Source organism: Podarcis bocagei (assembly GCF_964188305.1).
Source record: "Podarcis bocagei genome assembly, chromosome: 4".
NCBI lineage: Eukaryota > Metazoa > Chordata > Lepidosauria > Squamata > Lacertidae > Podarcis > Podarcis bocagei.
In genome coordinates, this window is record NC_138128.1 from 72,598,353 (window position 1) to 72,616,097 (window position 17,745).

The 17,745-nt window shown below is 43.4% G+C and overlaps 1 protein-coding gene across 1 annotated transcript in view; it reads right to left on the bottom strand.

Annotated features, from left to right (window-relative positions):
- The window catches only part of TBATA (thymus, brain and testes associated), a 35,289-nt gene that overhangs the window by 7,097 nt on the left and 10,447 nt on the right, over positions 1-17,745 (bottom strand). Inside the window, exons 7-20 of the mRNA XM_081189860.1 lie at positions 16,921-17,086; positions 16,001-16,053; positions 10,764-10,951; positions 9,905-10,039; positions 8,272-8,379; positions 7,579-7,695; positions 6,912-7,051; positions 5,983-6,133; positions 5,544-5,701; positions 4,571-4,739; positions 3,439-3,546; positions 3,097-3,309; positions 2,124-2,338; positions 144-244 (exon numbers count right to left, since the gene is read on the bottom strand). Of these exons, the coding sequence (XP_081045986.1) occupies positions 144-244; positions 2,124-2,338; positions 3,097-3,309; positions 3,439-3,546; positions 4,571-4,739; positions 5,544-5,701; positions 5,983-6,133; positions 6,912-7,051; positions 7,579-7,695; positions 8,272-8,379; positions 9,905-10,039; positions 10,764-10,951; positions 16,001-16,053; positions 16,921-17,086 (2,022 nt within the window). The remainder of the gene's footprint in view (positions 1-143; positions 245-2,123; positions 2,339-3,096; positions 3,310-3,438; positions 3,547-4,570; positions 4,740-5,543; positions 5,702-5,982; positions 6,134-6,911; positions 7,052-7,578; positions 7,696-8,271; positions 8,380-9,904; positions 10,040-10,763; positions 10,952-16,000; positions 16,054-16,920; positions 17,087-17,745) is intronic.

Here is a 17,745-nt window from a genome sequence, read left to right on the forward strand (position 1 = left end):
AAGAGACATGCAGACAGCTTTCCAAAGGTTTTAATAAAAGCGTGGCAACATGGGAAGTATCTGTCTGAACATGTGGTCTGACCCTTTGACCCCAGAATATGCAGGAGACTATGGCTGCCTAGTGCATGAGGGGGGAAAGTTACCTGTCACTGGTCCTGAGAAGGAGATGGAGCTGCCAGCTTCAGAGGAGAGGAAGTAGTAATTATTTATCTGCGGGTCATTCAGAACCTCTTTAGCGACCTTCCTGTGGGGGAAACAAAACAAAAAAACCAGGAAGGGGTGTGTGATATGGACTATAGCTGCAAAGGAGAGTATGTTGGGAAACTGCCAGGGAGATAGTGTCCATCTGAGCCCCCAAGCCAGCTGCCGGACGATCCATCGGCCTCCCGTAGTCACGCAGATCCAACAGTTAGCGGCACGAAGCCTTAGAAATAGATAGGCTGCATTCCAGGCTTGTGCACAATGTTTATCAGCAGAAACACAGGCAGAAAGCTGCACCGCAGAAGAGCATAATTTACAGACTTTATTTAACGTAGAACAGAACAAAAGAGAACATGTCCGTTCTGAGTCAGCGTCTCTGGCCAACTGGCAAAACCGAAAGGAATATCAGAACATAAACATCCTGTGACTAGGACATGCGCAGACTCTGTGACTTACAAAGCCTGCTCCCTTTTAAGGTGGAACGGAAATATCCTAACAGAGTAAACTTGTTTTGGGGAACCTGGCTGCCATTTTGGAAGAGGTTAAATTGATTTGTGAAATATATGGTAAATGCAGAGAAGGAGGAGTGCATTCCCTAGAATAATGTAGAAAATCTGTGACCATGGACACCCACAACGTGGGGGGGGGGGCAGAGAGGTTAATTTCTCACTTAAAAAACAACCAGTGCTAGTACATTTTGCCTTGTAGTTCAGGTGCTACAAATGCTAGAAACGACCGCATCCTGTCAGACAAGGATTTCCGCTTGTGCAATGGGACTTCCTCTTCTGCAGGCGCCCACACTCTCCCAACTTGCTCCAGAGTGTTAGGGGAACCCCTAAAGTATATTTGAGATACACTGGGGAAGAAGAGGGGGAGAAGCAGAAATCCTTTCACTGACAGAAACATTCACTTAGTACTACATTGGATCCTACCCTTACACTTTCCTATAAATGAAATCTGAGAATCTGGGGATTATGATTCATTGGGATAGGGCTGCCTCCCCTTGCCTCACACCCTGTGAATGCCTATGCCTGCCATGTTCCTAAAAGCCAGTTTGAAAGAGAGAGAGAATCAGAATCAGAACTTTATTAGCAAAGCCAACAGGCCACAGCTATACAAGAATTAAAAATAAAATAGGATAAACATGAAAAGGGGATAGAAACAAACAAAAGGAGGTCCGTCAGATGAACAAGTCTGTCACTCAGATGGTGGCCCTCAGTTTCACAGCTCTCTCGATGTACCTTGCGACCTTCTCTGTTGTCTGACTATCCGTATCAGATAAGAGAAAGAACAGCATAATATCTTGTGGACGGCCGGGGTTGGGGAGAATGAGTGGAGTAATAATCTCATTCCTTAGGTCTTTATAAAGGGGGCAGGATAGGAGGACGTGGGACACTGTTTCCGTGTTACCATCTCTACATGGGCAGAGTCGTTTTTCAAATGGAGTCTTTTGGTAACGACCTTCGAGTACAGCTGAGGGAAGAACATCCCATCTAGCCAATGTAAAGGCGCGTCTGTATTTTGGGATGGTTAGTTTAAACAGATATGAAGCTGGGAAGTCAAAGTGGGAAGGGGGAAAGTAAGTATACCATGAGCACATTTTCTTTAAAATAGTCAGGTTGTTTTGCCGTTCAATGTCTTTCAGGCGCTGGCCTATTAGACTCTTTGCTTTAATGAGGCCCATTGATAGTAGGGATTGCGAATGCAGACTGCATGTAAGGAGTTTTTGATGCACGGTTTTGAACCACATGCTTTTATGAGGGTCTTGCATTACTAGATTCATTGGGATAGGGCTGCCTCCCCTTGCCTCACACCCTGTGAATGCCTATGCCTGCCATGTTCTTAAAGCCAATTTGAAAGTGTGGTTGTTCTGATCTCTCCCCAAGCCCAAACCGAATATTATCATACAAGGATATTTTTACCTGGTTGGATGATGACCGGAGTGTACGATGTTTTGGATTTTTGACAGCAGAAATCTTGACATTTCTGGTTCAAGTTCTCTGGTGGCCAACAGGATATTGGTGAAGTCCTCTGGCAAGGGATCATTGTTCAACAGGATTTCTGCAGCAGCCAGCCTTGAAATTTTTGGATAGCGTCTGTGCACTTCATGGAATATGCGTTTCATTGCCATTTTAACCTGGCAACGCAGAAATTGAACACAGTCTGTTTGTTTTTAGCATGACATTCAGCAACTAGGTTTGTACAGAGGTCATTCATGAAACCAAATACCTTTCCAAGCTACAATTTTAACCCTGACATACTAGTTTTCTACATGTAGGGGTCTCCCCCATGCTCTCAGTCATGTAATCCCTTAATTACATTGTGAAGTGGTATAGTCACAGGAGGATTATACCATATGCTCTATTTTTTTATTTTTTTGACAGGGTGATATATTTATACCCACTGTGGTCACCTCCGCACCCATACATTGAGAGCATTCTTATACCACTTTAACAGTCATGGCTTCACCCATAGAATCATGGGAATTGTAGGCCTGTAAGGGGTCTCCTAGCCATAACAAACTACAGTTCCCAGGATTCTTTGGGGGAAGCCAGGACTGCTAAAGTATTATAAGAGTGCTTGCAATGTACGGTATGGAAGTGACCCTTGACTCTCCCTAAATAAGGGGAGTCTGTCTCAAAGTCCAGCCTCAGAATATCTCCAGGTCCCACCAATAGCGGGAGATGGAGAAGGAGGAGGAATATAACCTTTCAAGCAGAAGTGGAGGAACCTCCAAAAACCACAGAGGGTTGGTGAAATTATTTTCTGTTGGATAAACCGAGCCCTTCTTGGCACAAGAGGACCTAGAATGTTTCACTGATGAAAGCTTACATAGGGGGAAAAATATATATATTTTGGGGAAATGCTCTTTAAGTAACGGAGACTGTGCCATACCGTGCTTGAGATGTGCTGTGCAGAATACCTCTGTAGTGCGTTCAGTGCTGTGGCTGAGACCGTGGCAGAGCCCTCTTCTGCATAATGCAGGAAGATGGGGATGGATTCTGGGAGCAGAGCACTTTTCAGGGACAACAGATAAATCACCCTCTCAGAGTCCTTCTTGCTGTTCTTGAGCCTTTGCACGATGGAGTCTACTTCAAGTCTTACTTCCTGTTTGTTTGACACGGGAGACACAAGAAAAAGGGAGGTGGGCACTAAATTGACAACATCCGCAACCTGAGCTTTCCTAGGTGTGGGTGGGTGGGAGTAGAACACGGCACTGGACGGGCGTCAACTCACTTGAAGACCACACAGTTTCATTTGGCACAGCTTGCCAATCAGGCTGCCGATTACAATATTCCCCGTTTCCCAGGTGGCTGCTTCTAGTTTCTTTCCATTCAGCTTATCCTGGAAGAGGAATGAAGACCGGTCATAGCATAGAGTTGCCTGGGAAATTTGATTTGATTTATTTGTTTTTGCAAATTCCAGTTGGGAATGACCTGATCCACACCTCTTGGGAGTGCTGGGAGGATCAGAACACAGGCTTCCTTGGCACTGTACAAGCCGCTTTAAGAAAAAATGTATCGGAAGATGGCTTGAGATGCATATTTTGTGAGAAAACGTGTTCAAAAATACCTATGTGAACATGGACTTCCATGCAGGTTTTTCACACGTGCGTGAGAAACGTTGGTTGGCAAGGCCAGAAGCAAAAGTAGGTAGAGCAACGAATATGATTGTTTTATTTTGTGCACCAGTTTCTACACACTCACACATCTCTCTGTATCCTCCATCCAGACAAGCAAGAGTCCTTATCTAAGTTCAAGGATGCCTTTCAGCTAGGCATAATCACTTAAGGAGGGTGCAAAGCAGGATGCGTGAGGGGGTGTGGCTTAGGGAGAGGGGGTGTGGTCTGGGGAAAGTCCTATGGGCTAGATAGAGAGTCTTGTATTCAGCTCCTGGAACAGAGATGCCCCCACCCCTAGCTTGAGTGTTAACCTGCATATATGAAGAAGCCACCACTGATGAATCACTGCCAATATTTGCTACCAATGGATATCGACTCAAACATCACTTGTTTCAATGGAGCCAGCTTAAACATTCACCTGAGAGTTGTCATGAGCTGAGCACTCAAGTACAGTGCACAGGTGTGTGAACAAGCCCAAGAAAATCACTAGTGAATTCTAGGTTTCCAGAATGTCACATTCATGCATTTCACATTTTCAAATTCCTTCCTTCCTCAGGGCAGCAAAAAAAGGAAGCAGTCTGCCCCCTTTAATTTCACAAAAGCCCTGTGAGGTAGGTAGGTCAAACTACGCCCAGATCTAAATCTCTGTCCATCCTATGTCACAGGGACATCCATTCATAAATAAAAGGGGTGAAGTAAAGCGCAAGAAAAGGCCCAGAGAAATAAGCCACAGTGCCTTCTACTTACTACCACCAGACGCAAGAGCTCCTTTGAAGGGCGAGGGGAGAAGGCTGCAGCGTAGAAAAACTTCTCCAGCAAGGCGGCGTTCTTTTTGCTCCCGAAACTGAGAAATTCGGACAGGGCCATCAAGGAAGCTGTAGAATGGGCAGCCACTGCAGCTTCAACATAGAAGGACCTAAAAGGTGGGAAGGGGTGGAGAGAAAGGATCAGGTGTGCTGGAAGAAAAGGAAGAGACCTGCAGAGAACCCAGGATTAACAAGACAGGTGCAAATTATAGATACCGTATATAAATTAGATGGGCATCTGACATCAGGTGACCCAAAATTTAATATCAGCGCCACACACTGTGTGACAGCAAGGGATGGGCAAATCTGACAATTTTTGTTTTACTCAGTTTCTCATCCTTCCATTCTTCAGTTCTCCATATTTTCTCCATATTCTCCATATTTTCACATCAGTTTGTTGTTGTTGGTTTGTTTGTGAATTTTCTGGGCTTTTTAATTGAAAAAACAATCACTTTCATTCAAATATCTCCTAACATAAATGTTCTTGCATGCAGTTTTGCCCAACAATTTATTTTTCTGCAAAGCCATTTTCTCTAATATAATGCAATTGTATATTACTTTCGTTACTATATTCACTTTTATGCACACTTTACCCTAATAAAATGCATTTTTTTGTATCCATTGCTTGGATAGAGAAATGTACCACAAAATTCCTCCTGCAAACTGATCAGAACAAATGCTCAACGAATAGCAGGTGTCCTTGAATCTCCCCACAAACTGTGTGCAAACAAATCAGGAAAGGTGCTTAGCAAACAGGTCATCTGATTTTAATTGTTGCAGACCACCCTGACTCATCCCTTTAGAAGGTTCTGAGTAAAAAATTCATTTTTAAAATAAATACACAAATAATTTCCACAAATAATTACTCTTGAGAAAGAGTAATTCTTCATTTGCACTGCCATCTCTTTCCTTACGCCATCTCTTCTGGTGCTTTCTTCAACAACAGCAGGATGTCTTTCTTCTTGGCATCACGCAACATCTGGACAACTTTGCAAAAATGCCAAGTGGTTGATGCCTCAGAGAGGTCCAGTCTGCGTTTCTTTTTAGCCAGTGTTTTCAAGTAGGTTTTGAGCTAAAAGGGAGAGAGGAGGAGAGAGAGAGAGAGAGAGAGAGAGAGAAATTAAAACACACAAACATCCTCCTTCATAGATTCCAAAAACGGAAATTTGCAGAACTCCTTCCTGACAAACAGTCTCCACAAGCTATGTGCTATTTTCACACCTTGTGAATCAAGAAACCAAGGGATGAGGTCTCAAAGCTCTAAATAATTCCTGATCGGGCCTCCTCTACACTGAAGTTTAAATAGAAAATGGGTACATCTAGACAAAAGCAATAGTTTTCTGTTCCACTCACAGATGGGTACTGGGTGTTGGTCCTCTTGACAGGGTCGCTCACTATGTTAATGGGTTGCGGTTTCCTCAGCACAGCCGCCAGGGCTTCCTGAGGACTTTCCCCAGGTAATTCTTTTGATCCAGGCACTTGAGTCACAAGTTCAAGGTGTTGCCTGGGGAGTGAAAAGACACTTGTTGATAAGGGCCTCCATCTTTAAATATCACAAACATAACTTACTGTGTGGCATGGACTCACATTTGAAATTATGACAGCGGGGACCCCTTCTGAACCAAAGTAAGGCACTTTTAAGTTTAGTTAGGTGCAAAGTATTGGTAAAAATGCAACACTCAAGTGTCCACAGTATCCTTGCAAGAGGAGAAAACCAGAACAACTTGGGCACGTCCTCATTAACACTCATTGGCCACACTCCCATGACCTCCCAGCAGCTCCACCAGACACACAGTGGTCTACTGTGGTTGAATGAAACAGATATGAATTCAGGTGAACTCCTTGGTGTTTTTTGCAGGTTGTGGAAATGGGAGAGACAGTGCTGTTAGGGTGCTGGACCAGGGCCTGAAAGAGTAGGGTTGAAGTCCCACTCAGCCTTGAATAACATTGGGCGATCTTGGGACAATCAGTCTCCCAGCCTCACCTCCCTCACAAGTTTGTGAGGATAAAACAGGGAGGGGGAACTGTGTATGCTCACCTTAAGATCCTTGAAGGAAACATGGGATATAAATAGATGAAGACATTTGAGAAATGGTGAGGAGGCCATTAATACTACGTTGTTGCCACTTGTTTGGGGCTTATAGGTTTCTCCTCATACTCTGGCCTCAACTCCAAGGAAATCAAGATTCCACAGGACTCCATTTTCTAATTCTGACCAAAGAAGGCACCATTTGCCACCCCCAGTGTGCCAGGCCAACTGAATGTAGCAGCGCAGAACCAACCTGGAGGTGATATCGACTCCAACGGAAGACTTCAGGTTTAGAGAGATTGTATGACTTTCTTCGGACAATGCGGACTTGAGGAGCTGTCCTTCCATGGAATAAATACTTTTACTTACAGGTTGCCACAGGACTCCAAACATCTGTAAAAAGAAGATGAATATTTCCTCACTAGACCCTGGCTCCACCTCTTCAGGTAACTAGATAACTAAAATCAACCAGTTGCTATTAAATATTATAAAGTGTCATTAGCCTCCAATGGTTTTCCTCCAAAGAGAAGTCAGACCCCAGTAAGTGGTTGCCTATGGGAAAATAATGTTGCTGCCTCAGTGCAAATAAAGAAATAAATAATAATAATAATAATAATAATAATAATAATAATAATAATACCCCGCCCATCTGGATGAGTTGCTCCAGCCACTCTGGGTGGCTTCCAACACATATAAAAACCTGATAAAATGTCAAACATGTGGGAGGGAGAGAGAGAACTTAATGTGCACTCTATGTATGGCATTCATCAAATATCGCACAGTGAATCAGCCTAAGAAAAGTAGTTCTACATGGACTTTGAAATCAAAACCCACTAATTTTCAGGCGCAGGATAGACTGGTATTTTGAAAGTGGTTAGAGAAAGCTGGAAAATGGATAGAGATGCAATTATCAAACTTGCCTTGTTAACAGAGCTGAATCCAAACTTTGTTCTTTTGCAGCCATGTAGGTCTTTTGTCTTCAGAACAGAATCCTTGGAGACTGTGTAGGTCACTGGGCAGCTCCCAGAAATGTCATCCTAAACAACATAAATGGGAAAATTAGGAGTAGAATAGTGGATGCTAAATTAGTCCTGTGTTTGGTTCAAATGTCTTTTTTACTATTCCAGTGATGGAGTTGGCTGGATCAGATGTTTTCTGACTATGCTGCAGACTCCATCCAGACAATGCAATAAATGGGATTCTGGTGGGATGACTCATCTGTAACAATGGTGGGGGATCTGTGGCCCTCCAGCTCCCATCCACCACTGCAAAAGGGCAAGGAGGATGTTTTCCAAATTCCATGATTCTTACACAAGATGCAGAAGCGCTCTTTATCGATGCTGAAAGCACTTGGTGTTTGATTTTTTGCAAACGTAAAAAGTGGAGTGGCTACATGAGCAGAACTGGCCGATTATGAAGTTGAGGCACAGTGAAATAAACCCTCATGGCGCTTCCTTAATCATTGGCCTTATTTTGTGGTGGGTGAGAGCACTTTTTAGAAGACGTAAAAGGTGCTAGGTACTACAGCTATATAAGAGTACAAGGATATTTGCTGCTGCAGTGGAAAGAAAGAAAGAAAGAAAGAAAGAAAGAAAGAAAGAGCCTTGTTTTACCTCAGTCACTGTCCCAGGGTGGGTCTGAAACTGGAGAAGGCTGACCAGGCCTCTCTTCAGCTCCAAAGTTAAGGGGCTTCCAGCTTGGTCTTCATAAATGCCTTCAACCTGCAAAGTGAAAGCAAGGCCATGGTGAGAAGGAATCTGAGGAAAAAAAGTGACCAAGGATAGCAGAAAGAGGTGCATGAACTAAATGGTCATCATTTCTCTTCCTCGTGGGCTATCAGTAGTTTGATAATGAGTAACAGCAGCATGAGGTAGGAAAATCTGCTGCTGCTGCTTCTTTTGGCACCCATAAGAATGGTAGGAAAATCTGGTTCCATGAAACTTCCCCCAAACTCAAAGCAATGACGGGAACCTTTGGAGTATCCCAGACAACATTTCAGACAACAGAAGGATGAATTGTGACTCTCAGAGGTGAACAGGCCATCCCAGGTCCAACACCACGGATAGAACTTACGCACCTCCTCAAAACAGAATGCTTTTCCAGCAAACTCAATCCACACACTTCAGCTGCTAATTATCAAGCATTTAAGTCAAAGCTGTGTGGAGATGACCTCTTGAAATTTGTGAATAGGTGGGCTAAGTACTCCACCAAATTTCTCCAGGGTGAGGAGAAATTCTCCAGTGGTTCCTCAAGAGGGGGGTTTTCTACCTGCAGTGACAGTAGAACAACTTATTTTTTCCAATACAGTACATTTATAATGGGCTGGGTGATAGGGCCAATTATTCAAAATCTGCAAAAGCAGATCTAGCCAGCTGCCTGTCTTCCAGAAAGTGTTGTTCACGCTGCTGAACATTCTAGTTGTATGTACAGTAAGGGTGAAGCTGAGATGTTCTATTAACTTAATTTACGGCATTAAAAGAGCACCATCCTTTACAAGCCTCTAGTCAATATCAATGTGTTGTAGTCACCATTAGCCCTATCCTATACTTTTAATTTTCTTTTTGTGGGAAAGAAAAATAAGTTTAAATTTCATGTTATATTTTATTACCCTTTTACAAAATAAGCTTGCATCACCTCTGCACCTGGCATTGGCAGAGGATTTAAATTATGTTTGAGGTGCCTTCCAATTCCATGAGTCTCAACAAGCAACACTACGCATAAAATCGTTACATTATGCATAGGTATGGGACACTGTACCCCGGAACACAGAAATTCGGTAAGATTCAGAAAAGGTAGACAAATAGATTAAAAGTTATTTGAGAACTGGAACATTTTAAAATGTACACCGGAATATGAAAGCACAGGCTTCTGTTGTGTCCTTACACAATATTAGTTCTATCCTATATTTATTGTGAAATATATCTGGCTGAAGCAGGCTGGGTAGTACAGTCACTCCCATCTCCTCCTTGGCTTGCACAAATGCATTATTAGTGGTATTAATACCTGGCATACTACCTGATACTACTTGGGCACTGCCACTAGTCCATAGAAAGCTGTGCTTGTGGTTTCTGAAGGGAGCTTCCTCTTAGGCAAACGTTGACAATTGTCCGCCACTAATTGCTTTCTAATGACAATGAAAAGTATAAACATCCTTGTTGGTGATGCTGGCTACCTTGCATGAAGCTGAAACTGGAGAGAAAAGTGAGCAAGCCTTTACCTCAAAAGGTCTGCCTCATATTAACATACCTTCCCATTTTTCCAATGCAGGAAAACGGGCTGCTCCAGTTCTGTAGTGTTCAGTGAAACCTGGGCAGGTTGATTGTTGTTATCCGTCTGACTCTTACTTTGTTCCGGATCATGATGGAGTTGTAGGCCATGCATCTAAGTTCCCAAAATGAGCAGAAGAAAATTAAGACTTTTGCCCACCTCCCCAGTCCTTCAGAGTTACACCTTTGGGAAAGGTGGTCTGAAGGGGACAAGATGGCACCCCTTCTCATTCTCTCTCTCTTGCTTTCCCATCCCACAAGTTATTTGTAAATGCACCACACCGTGATGTCCCTCTCTTCTCCCAGCTGAAAGCAGTGGGGCTAAGTGTCTATAAACAGAACAGGTCTCCAAGAGAAGTATCCATTGGTTATTCTATGTACTCAGGGCTAGCCTGAGGAAAAAGACCTGAATTTCTCTAATCCCCTTTTAATAACAATGCTAATTATTTGTCCAATCCCTTTCTAAAGCCATATAAGTTAGTGGAAATGAGCTCCCCTTCTGGCAAAGAATCCCATAGTTCAACTATGTGCTTGCAGTGTATAAAATAATATGCAACGTTCTTTTGCTCGACGTCTGTGCAGATAGTGTTGGCAGGGAACGGGGAGGGTTGTTAGCTGAGGATGATCATTTCCAGATCAACCTAAGTTATTGGTCAGACTAGGTGAACATTCTAAGTGAGCAATGTCAGTTCTAATGCCGAATAGAAGCCCAGCAGTAGCAGGAGAAACATACAATCTGAGCATGCTTAATGAAATCTCCAGCGTTGGTTAGTAATGGAAAACCAGTGTTTCCCCTCTCAATCGTTTAAAACCCATTTTAGGATGAAGATGTCACCAACTTGGACTTGGAGAAGGTGCTCCCCGGCATTGCTGGGATTTCTCCACACGAGATGCACATCAACCAGAGCTTCAGCCTGCAGCTTGCTTCCTTGCAAAGTTGGCCTTGACAGATATCTTAGCTGGCCACCCAGTGAGTAGCGGTACTGGTATAGGATTCCTGACTTGAAAGATGGTGCCTCCAGATTCTCTATAAAAGAGTCCTACACTGAAGTCACTTGAACACTTTTAAATAAGATGCTGAGTCTCAGCTGGTCCATGTGAGAAGGAAGGGATGAATTTGTTGGAGGTGCTGGACGCCAAGAATACTGACCAGTTGAGTTTCCCCACCAACCTCACAACCCCCCTTTGCTAAGGCAATGTGGCTTGGTCCTATGTCACCCCAAGGATGGAATATCAAGCACTGTAATTCCTTCTCATGCCATGAACAGCTGGACAGAGGTAGGAGAAAGTCACACTGGATGGCAGAAAATGGAACAGCTAGATCAGCATAGTTCTGTGTGATTATCTGTCATAGGCTTTGATTAGTATCATAATATTCTGGAGGGGCAGTGCAATTATTATGCTCACTCCTATAGAGTGTGGGGAGCCTGTGGCCCTCTGTTTTTATGGACTCCAACTCCTATCAGCCCCAGCCAGCATGGCCAATGGTTAAAGATAATGGCAATTGTAGTCAAGCAGGCTCTAGAGGGTCACAGGTTCCCCACCCCTATTTTAAATAGAAGAGGTAACAATCATTGCTGAGATATTACCATGTCTGCAGGAAGATGCTCTTAGACACTATTACAGATATTAATGGACATTTGTTATTCCTGATCCACACCGGGTAAGTAAGTTCCAATGATTTGAATAGGATGAGACTTCCATAAAATATATTTATAATTTCAGCCATAGAGCTTAATGGGGGGTGGGGGGAAATCAGCCCAGTCCAGTTAGAGCTGATCATTTTCAATCCCCCTGTTGCCAATAGCTTTAAAAATGTATTTAATTTTGGTTGAGGTGTGCCACATCTGAATCGTCTTAATACGGATTCTCTCCAATTTAAGCCACCATAAATTGTAGGGTTTAAAGATCCTTCTTGTCAAACGCTAGGATGGTCCAATATGTTGTGTTATTAAAATGATTGTTGTTTTATATAACACGCCATTTGAATGCTCATAGCAACCAAGTAGTTACATTTCATAACCCATTTTGATTTGGCATCCTTAATTCTGCAAATAGCCCATAGCAGATCCAAGGATGGGGTTGGGGCATAGCTGTCAACGTTTCCCTTTTTTTTAAGGGAAATTCCCTTATTCTGAATAGGATTCCTCACAATAAAAGGGAAAGGTTGACAGCTATGGGTTGTGGGGGGGGGGGGGAGCATAATCAGCTTTCCACTGACTGTTTGGTAGCTATGAAAGCTAAGTCACGTTTAAATACTTTCCGTGCCACTTAATTTTATATTTCCCACGAACATGTGGAAAACAACAGGTGCTCAGGGAAATTTGCAGGCAAGGCTCTGGGATCCGGGAGTCTGAATCTGAGTCACAAAGAGCTGCCCCTCAGGATCCACTAGTTGATAGTTGCCATGCCAATAAATTGTACATGAATGGGACTGAGAAGGGGATCCTTTTCACAGCTTCCCACCTTTGAGCTTGAGAATCCCAACGAGCAAATAAGTTAACCAGGACTCACCTCAGTGAGATATTTTTCAGATTTCATGCCCTCCCCCGAGCTTCCCAGTGCCTTGTCTCTCTTACCTTTTGCTGCAGAGGGAAAGAAAAAGAGAAGCAGCCAGCAGTATCTTGAAGCTGCCGGCGAGTTCATGGTGCAGATTGTGTGTGCAAATCAAAATGCATGGATGGGCAGCGAATCCAAAAAGGGGGTGGGGAAAGACCCCTTGAGCCGAGATTCACAATATATTGCGGCCAGCCCTGACTTGCTTCCTATCCCCAAATTACACATCACCGGGAAGGCAAATGATTAATCAGCAGCAGCAAAAGGTACAGATACTCAGGGCCTGGAATGTGATGGATCAACATTTACCAAAGCTCTGGGGATGAATGCTGCAATGGACTTTTGAAGCGGAGCCTTTGGAATCTGCATTCCTGTTTTGCAGTCTTTCTATTCCCTACCCATCTGTAAGAAAGTTCTGCAAAGGGGCCCCCTTCACCTTCCTCCTCCAGAGGGAAACTGGAGGAAGCAGGCATAGCACTAAGAGGCAGCGCCTCTCTCTCTCCTCTTTACCAACTTCAAGGGGCTCAGTGTTCCAGCCTCTAAGATCAAGTTACTTCAAGGGCAGGCTGGGAGGGAGGAAGAAGCTTGGCTTTGTGAATGCGCTTCTGGGGGAATGAGCACACACATGCATATGCATGCGCAAACACAGCCGGACGAGATCCATTCTAGCTTGTATGAAGGCTTCCCTCACGCTGAATTGAATTGTTTGGGAGGAAATCATTCATAGTGAATGAAAGGCAGACCCGATACTGCCTTTGCTTGGATGGAATTTGGCATCACTGATAGGGATCACATGGCGGCACAGAAAGTTTAGGTGTTTCCCTGACACTGGAGGAACAGTCCCTTTGCAGAACAGGCTTTCCATCGCAGAGGAATGTGCAAACCGCAAGCACTTTGCATCCTTGTTTCGCCTCAAGAACCGAACGGCTTCTGGAGGCAGGCAGGGACACATGTTGAATGTTTTTGCTCATCGTAGATTTATTGTTAAAGAGGCTGCCTTTAGAAACCCAACAGCAGCAACAACAAAACAATTCCGTATGATTAAATCCTTGTTTCACGTAATATACGGTACATGACTTTCATCAGCAAATTCCTGAGCAGGAGGAATCTTTCTCACTGTCCTCTCCCCTTCACTCTAGTCAGTTTCACAGAACAAACAGGTAACTAGAGCCTAGCTCTTTAGGGAAAGTTTCAGCTCCTCCACACCCAGGACAATTCAGAGCACTAAGCAGCAGCCTCAAACAACTAGCTTTTTATTTTTAAAAAACAAAGCTGCAGAATTTTGTAACATCTTAATTGCACTCCTACTATGGTCATTAAAAAGCAAGCAAGCAAACAGCAGTGTGGGGATGGAATGCAAATAGTTCCAAGAGAGGAAATAATTAATTGACATACTACCAGCTATCAAAGAAGGAATGAAAGGCTCTGAGTCCTTGTCTCAAAGTTCAGAATTGTCCTACAATAGGCACCATGCCATTAAAGGTGCACCTTCCATGTTCATCATTCTGCAACTTCTTGGAGTTCCTCTCTTGAATCATGCTGAATACCAAGCTGGAACACAGGAGGACACAGCGGAATGGGTCTTTCCAACGGTTTCAGAATTGTGCAGAGTCTCATTGAACAATGTCTCAAAATGTCATCCCCCTTGAAGACTGCGGTGCCTCAATCCAAGAGGCACGTTCTGAGATGCCGGGTTTTTCTAAAGAAGCCCCTTTTCTTGCAGCATTGTTGCCATTGGGTGAGTAGCAGGAGCGGTAACACTACAAGCTGGAGCAGCAAGAGTAGTCACATCAGGAGGAAGGTTTCTTTCTAACTGGTTTGGTCTGATTGGTTTAGCTTTTCATCTGCAGAGGGGTGAAACTGGAGAACCTCTGCAGAGCCAATGTGCACTGAAAATGGAAAGCACAAATGAGATGGATTGGTTAATGTGTTTCCAGTGGATATGAGTGTTACATACTGAAGTTCTCACCCTGGGCCAGCAGGGGGATACTGTAGATAGTTATGCAAATAAGGGATCAAAAGTGACGTTCAGTGATTGGATAGTTTTAGAAAAGTTGTTACAGTTACGATGTACTGGAGCTCTATATAAGCAGGCTGACTGAACCCTTCAGTTCAGTTCAGTTCTGGCCTGTGAATAAACAAGAGCTGTTTGAAGAATCGCTGTGTCGTCTGATATGTTCACCCACAACTTAACAATGAGAACCAGAGATTATGGCCACATTTTTGTAAACTCCCTGCCCAAATTTGCTACCCTAAACACTATAAAGGCATACCACCAGACTTCCAAACCTCCTTTGGGCAATTAGGTAGCATATTATGAATGATGACTGACTGATTGCTTGCATCCACCGAAGTAAACCAGAATCAGCAGAGAATTCAATAGGGTTATATAAATATGAAGCAGAAAGATAATCCAAGTTAACTTGGTGCCTGAGGTCAAAAATCAAAAAGGCCCACTCAGTTGTGTGTGGGGACGGGGAAGTAGCAATAAGCAACTTTTCACCCCTTTAATGGTATTCAAAAATATATATGAAGTATGAAGGAGTCCCCTCAAACTGTCTAACAGTAAGGCCGGAACTGACTATAACCTAAACTTGAGACCAAAATGCTGGGAAGCACTCAGGAAAAGTAATCTGCAGGAGAAATTTTATTAGCAACAGAACAGTAAAGTAAAGTATCAATCAGTTTCAATGAAGGATCAGGGAGCCTGGTATTTAAAAACAGGTCACATTCACCAGTAAGGAATGTTAATTACAAATATCTATCAAGTCCCATGGGAAGCATACATGGCTAATTTTCTTTCTCCAGTTGCTGGTTACGAAATATCAAGTCGTGTCCTATGTGTAGGAGCATGGCTGATTTTGACTGGGCCCACTGCCACGACAGAAAACGCAAACAGAAAAACCTTGCTTAAGTCAAAGATCACTTTGATAAACCTGACGCTTTTTGAGGAAGTGCCAGCATCTTTCGCTTTTCTGGATGCAGCTCACCAAAGGCTTGACTTCACATAGGCCCCAGGTGAGAGCACCTTCCTTCTTTAGAAATACAGGAAACAATTGAGCCATCCATTTTGTAATTATATAAGTCCTGCTGTAATTATATGTCAGGAGGGCATGATGTTGGCTCTCCGTGTGGTTCAGCATGCACAAACCAGGCATGAAGCATAATTCCACATTAAGTGCTTACACAATACATATGCAGTCCTGCTCCTCCACCTTAGGGTAGTTCACTGAGCCTAAGGAGCAAGCATACCCTGCGCAGATGGCCTCATAGGAAATAGTTTGATGGGAACATGTTGGAAGCTGAGCTGTGTAATCGGCTTATTCTGTGCCCTTGGCTTATTCTGAGTCTAGAGTCTGAGTCTCAACCCACCTGAAGCACATCCAGCAGCTAATTTCCTGCTTAAGATCCCTACACAGGACATTTCCACTGGTTGCTGCAGGGACACCTACTTAATGCCTTGCATTTTCCAATGAAAACACAGCATTTTCTACAGGGTGTTTTTTGTTTTTGTTTTTACCTGGCTTTTCTTCTTCTGGGATAGGTTCTTGTTTTTGTCTCATAACAGACAGCCTGCAACAAAATAAACCAGGGCCAACATGATTATAAGAGAAGCTACGCACCTTGACCAACATTTCTGGCATGAAAACTACTTTTGTCATTTTGCAATCATCTTGGACAATCTGTTCATCTTCAGCATTTGCATAGCCCTTTAAATGGTTTCTTTCCAGCAGGAATGATGCTGAGGAGACTTTAGCAGTCTGCTGGCTGTGTCCCTAATGTTCATGCAGTGCCACATTTATGTATAAGCTAAACAAGCTATAGCTTAGGGTCCCACTCTCTTGCCGCCCCCCAATTTCACTATTAATATACTTCTTCTTAATTGTATTTCAGTTCAACCATTACTTTGATAAAATACATATTTTGTTATGCGCAAATGGCTTTAGATACCTATTAGGTCCATAAATTACCATATAGCATATATTCAACATGAAAAACAGTGACAATTTGTTGTTGACAAAGGACAGCTGGACATATAAAGGGCCCCATTACCTTCAGTAGCTTAGGGCCTCATCAAACCTAAATCCAGCCCTGTGTTCATATTAACATATAACCAGTGGGTTTGAAGTTCTACTGGAAGTAGAAGATGATAGCAATAATGAGAATGTATTAATTGTAGTCCATCCTAGCCACTTGTCCCAGCCACTCTGGGTGGCTAGTAGCCATTGGTAGCTTTACCCTGCATGAATTTGTCTAGACTTCTTTTAAAACCATCCAGGTTGCTTGCTACCACTACCTCTTGTGGGCACAAATTCCATGATTTAAGTCTGTGCTGTGTCAAGAAGTAGTACTTTCCCCCATAACGTGTCTAGTTCTTTTCTGTAATATGCAACAGAAATTCATTTTAGCAACCATTCAAAGGACTTGCAAAGAGGGCACCTGGTTACATGATTTCTCCCAAAGCTGCGCGGTTTGGAGGCAAATCCTGAGGCATCTGGGGGCAACTGTGATGGAAGTCTCTCTTCCATGCTTGTGGTCAGCTCCTGGGGATCAAGATGTAAATTGGCAGTTGCTGTCTGCAACAATCCCATGACAAGGTCCTTTTCTGCAGGGAGAGGAGAGGACATGTTTAGGAATCAAAAGATCTCGCCTGCACAGTTTTAAGGTAAAATAAATAGGTTTGTCCCAGCTGCCCTTCTTTTTTTTCTGCATGCAATTTCACATATAAATAAAAATTAGCCCACAAGTTATCATTCCCATATAAAACTATCAGTTTGTAAATAACCACATGAACCTGCCCAGACCTTGAGATATTTGAGGGGGATCTAGATAGAGCAGGGTTTCCCAAACTTGGGTCTCCAGCTGTTTTTGGACTACAACTCCCATCTTCCCTAGCTAGCAGGACCAGTGATATGCGATGATGGGAATTGTAGTCCAAAAACAGCTGGAGACCCAAGTTTTGGAAACTGAGGGTTGGTGATGAGAGAACAGGCCTTCTCTGTAGTAGCCTCTTATTGATGAAATGCTCTCCTCAGGGAGGCCTGACTGGCACAAACTTTGTCATCATTTCAGCATCCGGCAAAGACATACTTGTTTCCCCAGGCATTTGGGCAACGCTGGTGATAGGACTGTGCTTAATAACGTTTATGTGATTTTATTATTGCATTTTCACTTTGGCTGTAAAGTCACTTGGGGACTTCCTTAGAGGAAGGCGTTGTACAGGTGTTAACATGCCTGAACCACACTTAGGAATTATTCCTATGT